General features: G+C 30.8%; 1 protein-coding gene across 1 annotated transcript; it reads right to left on the reverse strand.

The window, feature by feature from the left end:
• Positions 1 to 1928: 1928 nt before the first annotated feature.
• LOC136083720 (uncharacterized) lies at positions 1929 to 3810 on the reverse strand. The gene is made up of 2 exons (XM_065803360.1): positions 3054 to 3810; positions 1929 to 2728 (listed from the first exon to the last, which is right to left on the reverse strand). The coding sequence occupies exons 1-2, from the start codon at positions 3595 to 3597 to the stop codon at positions 2058 to 2060; spliced, it is 1215 nt and encodes a 404-aa protein (XP_065659432.1). The 5' UTR covers positions 3598 to 3810; the 3' UTR covers positions 1929 to 2057.
• Positions 3811 to 8399: the final 4589 nt, after the last annotated feature.

Below are 8399 nucleotides of genomic sequence, written 5' to 3' on the forward strand. Positions count from 1 at the left end.
GTCAATCAAGCAGTTATCAAGCGTTCAAAGCGGGTTAAAACACTTGCCAAGCTAATGCCATCTGTTAAAGTTAATGGCGATGCAGTCCACGTAGATCCTAATGTATTGTTCCTAAGACTAAACATGCAAACTGAGAAGGTTGAAGATTTGACTGACTGCTTTGAATATGAATTAACACCGGAGCCCAGATCTCTCTTCAAAGATGGATTAATGAGGAAACCAACCAAAGCAGAGCTTGGTAGAGAATTAAGGATTCAACAGTTTTAACAGAGAATAATGACACAACCTGTATTCTTGACGGCGGAGCTTTGCTGCATTGAGTTTTTTGGAGTCTCCCAGCTACATATTCAGACATTATTGAACAACATTGTACATATATTTCAAAAAAGTATGTTAATCGTACTTTAATTATTTTTGATGGCTACAAATCATCCATCAAAGATCAAGAACATCAAAGGAGAGAGAGAAAATTTATCAACATTGTATTCCAACCAAACCCAGTGAAAAAGCGCACATGGGATACGCGTGGATTTTTTCCATATGTAACCCATGTGGGGATTATTATTTTGTCCCATGTGGGTTTCATATGGTAAATCCCACATGGATTCCATATGGTAAATCCCATATGGGATACGCGTGGGTTTTTACCATATGTAACCCATATGGGGATTATTATTTTGTCCCATGTGGGTTTCATATGGTAAATCCCACATGGATTCCATATGGTAAATCCCATATGGGATACGCGTGGGTTTTTACCATATGTAACCCATATGGGGATTATTATTTTGTCCCATGTGGGTTTCATATGGTAAATCCCACATGGGTTTTATGTGGAAAATACTACATGTTATAGATCTTAAATGCCACATATTTTTATCCAAATGGTATAAAAGTAGTCAATACTAGACAAATGAAAGTCCGAATGCTTCTATGATAATTTTTAAAATTCTTTTAATTTAAAAATTACTTAAATAGTAATTTAAAATTAATCATCGAAGCTTTCAGAGAGGTTTAACTTAATCTGGTATTTGCTACTTTATCCCATTTGGTATTCAAAATGAGTAGCATTTTTTATCTTTTACATGTGATGTTTTCCACCTATAACCTGTAGGATTTACCTTAAACTATTATGACGAAATTTTATAAAATTAAAAAACGTGTTGCAAAATGAATTTATTTTAAAATTAATGCTATTAATCAATACATCCTAAATGAATATTAAAAATATTATTTTTTCTTTTGCGATTTACACGTCATTTTTTATCGATTGAATTAATTAAATCGCTTCGGCTTGCATAATACCAAGGTTTTTAGTATCTTCTAACTTTCTTCAAACATTTTCTAAAAAAAAAAAAAAAAATACAAATATATATAAATATAAATATATATATATATATATATATATATATATATATATATATATATATATATAATATAAAATATATATAATATAATATATATATATATATATATATATATATATATATATAGAGAGAGAGAGAGAGAGAGAGAGAGAGAGAGAGAGAGAGAGAGAGAGAGAGAGAGAGACAGAAAGAGAGAGAGAGAGAACAATTTTAATAAGGAACCTTATTAGTCGAGCAATTTTAATTATTAGCCAGGTTGAAATCATTAATGACTACAATATTTCACAAATAATTATTTTCTAATTTATTACTTACAATGACTAACGTATTATGGGTAATTGAACACATATTATGCGTAATGAGCTTGAACCCATGAGGAGAATCCTGAAAAAAAGTGATCAATTAGGATAAGTAGTTAAACAAAAAAACAAAAACAAAAATGTAAAAACCTACTTTTTCAATAATGTAGACCTTGGGTGCAATAGCCAGTGGATGCAAAAGTATCTTTACTTCCACAAAGTGAAAAAACCCTTTCTACAAACGCCTGTGATGGACACTAAATTGTAAGTAGTTGGTTTAGGAGGTAGAATTTATACTAAGTTAGCTTGCTCAATATTTACTATACTTTTTTAACATGCAAGTCACTTTTTTAACGGCAGATTTTTTTACCTAATATGACTCTTATTTTGGCTAAAAATATTTTTGGTTACTTACAAATTGTGGGGCGGACAGTAAATCTTCAGCCAAAATTGCAATCTTGCTATACTTGCTTTTGTTTTGTTTCCAAAAGAGCAGGCCGTTACTTGGCAGCGCTTCATCACAGCTTATGTCAACCAAATACCTTGACAGCTGACTTGCAACAGTGATATTGTCTTGGTTATAAATCTTTCCTTCTTTTGTAAAGATTTTATTTGACAAGAACTTAAAGCGAATTATGGCAGCAAATTCACATTCAGATCCATTTGACTCAGCAGCAGCTTGTAATTCTTGTTCTACTCCACAAACTTTTATTATATACATCTTTGCTGCATGGAGCAAGGTGTCCATTTCCGGTGTGAGTATAAAGACAGCAACGGTTGAATCTAACAAACATGCAGCAGACGGAAGAGGATTAAACGTATCTGAGTCCGGCTGCAGAATTGATTGAAACCGTTGACGTAGATCTCCAAGAAGATTCGCTGTCAAAGACTTGTTGGTAGGATATTCTTGTAAATGGCATTCCAAATTGAGTATAGATGGTAGAACCTGTGAAAGAGACTGGGCATCGGTCTGAAGTATATCTGTTTGTACTGCAAATGGTTCCAAAAGTGAAGAAATGTTTTGAAGACGAACCCATTCACTTGCTTTGAATGTGTCGATTCCTAAATTTAAGTAAACTATCTGTAATTAAAGTTTACTAATAACAATTGTAATAACTAATAATTGTCATTGATATACGTCTCTTTTTTCCATGCTGTTGTGATGTGATTTAAAAGGCAGGGTAAAGTCTTTCCGTTTTATTAGTAAACCTAATTTAAAGACTATATGCCCTGTCTTGTTTTTTAATGATAATGATTAATGAACTTACAATTTATTAACATTTTCGTTTTTTTAGTTTAAATAAGGTAAGACACAATTTTGTAGATTTAATAAATTCCGAAAACAATTTATATACACTAATAACATAAATAATAAAATAATATGTACCAATTTCTGTAAGAACTTCATTCACCGATGTCTTTATTTTCAACAGCCGGTCAATCATCTGATATGTACTGTTCCATCTTGAGATGCAGTCAGTTATCACAGACTTCCCACACTTGTCAATAAGTTTCTCAATTGCCACACTCGATTTCCTAATTCTTGATACAACTTGTCTCGTTTCTAAGATGGTTGCACTATAATGTTCATAAACTGGTTTTATGAGAAGCTGGAGTGTGTGAGCCATACAGGGCATTCGACGATATGGAATATGATCTGGTAGGAATAAATCAGTTTGTTCTGACTGAGATTGGATCTCTTCCTCATCAGTTTCATGTTCAGACTCGTCAGATTCAAACTCATAATATTCAGATTCGTCAGATTTCTTAGCTGCATGCACTTCCTGTAAGAGCCTGATGGTTTTAACCATATTAGACCCGTTGTCTGAAACAATCAACATAACTTGATTTTCTCTAATACCCCACTGGTCAAGACATTTCTTTAAACATTCGGCAAGCATCTCACCCGTGTGGGGATGTTGGAGTTCCATCAAATTTAGGAAAGCATGTCGTGTTTTATCAATGGTGGTGTCATAGAAACAAGCAGATACTCCAAGGAACGATGCTGTGAGACCCTTCTTCGTCCAACCATCAAGACAAATTGTTACTTTGCGTGTATGATTTATCAAGTCTTTCAGTTGTGCAGATTGTCGAAGAAAATGCTCGTTTATCCGCTTGTTCAGTGTTGCAGACCCTGCAATATAAAATTTAAATCAGTTAAAATTTAATGCACATCAGTTTGTGTAGTTAGTTACTATAGTGTTACACTAATGATACGATAATTACAGGTAAACATTTAAAAATTGTTTAGCATTGAATGAATCTAAAACAATAATTTAAAAATTTAGTTGTGTTAATTATTACCTGGCAATTTAAATTTTGGGTCAAGCGTTTTTATCATCTTTCGAAACGACGGCTGATCAAGCAATACCATTGGATAGCTGGTATTAACAATCATTTCAATCACGCTATCCTGACGCACTTGATATTCACTTGATTCCATTGGCCACGCGGTGATTCGGTGTTCAAAGCTCTCTCTTATTGTCTGGGATTTTGTCTTTCCACTATTTTGGGAAGATGTAGAATTGATTTCATTAATTTTACGTTTCAAAAACATTTTTTCTGCATTTCGTTTTTTCTTTTCATCCGTGTAACATTTGTGTGTCTCTTTATGTATTCTCTGAATGTGCGCTACTAAGATACTGGAGTTTTTTCCGCCAAGAAATGCGCCACACGCGCCCTCATTATTTATGTCCTGTACTAGACACTTGGATTTGTCAGTTTTTTGATCGTAAACGAAGAATTTCCATACAGGACTGTCACGCTTCCTACCAGCCAACAACCTTGATAAACTCATTATTCTGTTATTGATTGATTTGCAACTCTTAAGAACCTATAGATTTTTATTTTATTTTACAACAAAAGATTGGACGCATTGAATTTATACTTAACGTAATGACAAGCACGTGACCAGTTTTGTGGTCCATTAATACATTCTATAATCATTTCAAATATCATTGTTATGGTCAAACATGTGCGCCAATTTCAAACCAAGTATGTAAAATTTGTAAACTAATTGTAAAAAAAAAACTAATTATTGTATCAAAACTTTTTTAATATTCAATAATTTTCGTTCGTTAATAATTCTTAATTACTATTAAATATTACTATTCTCGTTTTTTGATGCTTATATTCAATTCTATTTCAGTTTTCGTTCTTCAGATATATCCTAATTTTAAGTTTTTATTCACATTAACGAAATCAATTATTTTTACTTCAAATTTTAATTCACGTTAATGAAAATATCACTGATGGCAGTCTATGTGTTCTAATAATAATCTCTAGTCAAGACGGAAATATAAAAAGAAAACCAAAAAATTGTTAAAAGATAATCATATTTTTCGTATTTCAAATTTCATTAGGAATATTTATGTAATATTAAATAGTATCATTAACAAGCAGAACTATAACAAAGTATATATCTATATATTAGAAAGATAACTGTATTTTTAATTTTTTTTGCTAAAAATGATAACAATAAAAATTACCAACAATAAAAAACACCAACAAAAGTTGATTCAAGCAAAAAAAAAGTTTTATCAATATATCTCAACTGGGTAAATATTTACAAATCCAAAGATATTTAAAGACATATAGGCTATGGAGAAAATAAAAAACATAACAAGTAAATAGCATAATAAAATACAAAACTAATTTTCACATAAATTATGATAGCTTTAGTATTTTGGGAGTGGTAATTAGTGAGTAATTCTTTAGCAGAATTTTAGAATATACTCTGCATTGTTTTTTTGTGATTTTAAATTTATTTAGCAGCTATGAACTGAAACTGAGTAACACAAAATGTTCTGCATAAAGGGTCAGTAGCACCTTGAGAAAAAAGAGCAAAATATTGACCATTAGACAGGAGTATCACAAGGAATTTCAAGTCCGCCTCTGTTTAGGCTATACAGATAACTTCCATATTTATAATAATAATTGGTAGAATCATCATAAATTTTTATTTCACTTTTTTGCACATAGCCAGCTATGTAAACTATAGCCACTAATGTAGATTTATTAACTGAGCTTTCAAGATCATGTATATTATCCAGAAGTTCTTTTTCATCAGTAGAAATATCTCTAAAACATGTCACAAGTATGACCATCGATACCATCAACAGGAATGTCAAGTTGTAATATCAATTTAGTATGTTGAATATTAATTTTTTCAATTACAGATTTAGCGTTTATAAAGCAAGTACCTACAGATGCCTGTCGAAGCTTAGAAAAAGCTTTTTCAAGTGGATCTGTTGAAAACCAACCTAATAAGACATACTTGCTCCATTACTCAACAAAGTTTCTACAAGATCAATAAAGCCATAATATGAATGTGCTATTGAATTGCTAGTATCTAGCGTAAACTGTTTTACACACTTACCTGTAGGTTTCATAAAATTTGACAGTTCAGCAATATCTCGTAGCAGTTGTAACTGTTGATCACCAACTGAGTGGATTTCTCCGCATAATTCATTTCTAAACCGAATGCCAGCACCAGGTGCTTTGACATTACCAACATTCGAAAAAAAAATTATTTTTTAGATAAATACATCAGTACCTTCAAATGCTTTATTTTCAATCTCTAGATGCGTTTTTAATGCAGCTACTGTTTCTTCACAAAAAACAGACAAACAAAACTTTACAGATTGTCTCTCTATTGGTTTTGGATACACTGATTTAGCTGTAAGTTTAGAGAGTTTAAAAAGACTATTGCACTCAGTTTTTAAATTTTGAAAAAGATTAAAAGAACTGCCTTTGGCTAAGTGGAGTGATTTAGAAAAGTTTCTAAATCACTCCACTTAGCCAAAGCCAGTTCTTTATTGTTTAAAAATTGAAGTTCGTCAGTCTTTTCTGTCAACTAATTGTTTCATATAGATTTTAAGAGATGCACATAATCATAAAATAAATATATACCTGATCTTGTTAACCTTGGTTTACTATCAACTGTTTTAAAAATTCCAAAAAATCTTTGATTTACACGGTTACCACCAGTAATTATTACCAATGTCTTACTATTTTCAATATTATTTATCGTATGAACAATTTGTTGACATTGAGCAAACTGAAATTCAGAGAAACAATTTGCAACAGGTTGAGCTCTACATATAAATTCTGGACCTCCAAAAAGACATTTAATCATAAATGATAAAATTGTTTTAGCTAACTTTTCAGGGTAGTTTACTGCTTGACCAAAAAAAGCACCTCTTTGGTAAAGTAATGAAGCTTTGACATAGACCTCATCAATTAGTAGTATGGAAGTTCTTTTCAATGGATTTAAATTCATAAAAATACTATTTATAAAACTTAGATCCTGCATTGAGCTTATTTTTGAAGTCAATCGTGTTGAAGTCCTTATACTTGACAACTTGTAGTCAATACACAAACAATCATATAAACTTCGTCGCATAGCAAAATACTCATATGCTCTACATATAATATCTTAAGTATATAAAACTTCACCAACATTAACTTTTCTCATAGCATTAAGGTGTTCGAATAGAATATTTAACTGAAGCGAACTTTCTTTATTTTTTAAAAATCTAACTGCTTCAAATAAAGCTGATTTTATTTTCATTAACTTTAATTTGTTTACAGCTAAAGATGAAATATTACAAGTTGTGCCATTATGGTTAGCTACAAATGAATAATCATTGAAAATTACTAAAATAACTAATGGAACACCAAATTTGTACATTTTTGATTGTATGTGTAAACTTTTTTTATTAAGCTGGAAAACAATAACATCGTTATTATCACTTAACAAAGATTGAATATCGTCAAGTACAAGTTCATCCTCTTTTAGAAAATCATTTAACTCATCTGGTAAAATGCTTTGAAAACCGCTTGAAGTTACAGTTTTTCTAACTTTACTTGCTGAAATAACTTACCATTAGTTTGACAATATTATTATCTTACAATGTAACGCCTTGAACCTTACAACATTATCGTCTTGAAGTTGCGCTATCTAATTTATAAACCAATCAAATTATAAAGATTTATTAAAAAAGCGTGAACACAAACTTTCGTCTAATGTTAAAAGATGAAAATGTAAGCACAGTTTTAGGAATTGGCCTTCAGTTTAACAACTTTGTTGCGCGATGTCAAGGCCTGTTATTATAGAAGGCCGTGGTCACACATAATATAATATGTGTGACCACATCACAAATTTAATAACAACAATGTTATTAAATTTGTGATGTTCAAATATCATATGAACATTCTCTAACATGTTCATATGATATTTGAATATAGTTCTTGAGTATATTATCTGCAAACAATTGACTGATGCATGTTCAAATGTTGTCAAAAATCAAGCATGCATGCATGGGACACTGCAGTGTCCCACAAAGAAATGCTGGTTTGAAAGTCAAATTTTCTTTATTTTAAAAAAAAATTAAAATAGGGGGGATATAGGGAGGTTTCTGTAACTTTTTTTATGCTCCAAAACTTTCAACTTTATATATAATAAGGTTCATAAAACTTAAGGGACTTACGAAGTACATTGAGGAACAAAAACAGGATATTTACAGAAACTTTTCAATTTTTAATCTGGAGTACCACAGTGTAATTGGGAATAAAGTCTCTGGGTCCAGTATTCAAAGTAATACAATCTAAAGTAATATATAAATTAAATAAAATGCTTTAAAATGCATGCAGTTATACATATAACTCCTGATAGTTAACTATAAGTATAACTAGTTATACATAATAGTTATTATATAAACTTATTTTTTAA

Source organism: Hydra vulgaris, chromosome 08 (genome assembly GCF_038396675.1).
Source record: "Hydra vulgaris chromosome 08, alternate assembly HydraT2T_AEP".
NCBI classification, from domain to species: domain Eukaryota; kingdom Metazoa; phylum Cnidaria; class Hydrozoa; order Anthoathecata; family Hydridae; genus Hydra; species Hydra vulgaris.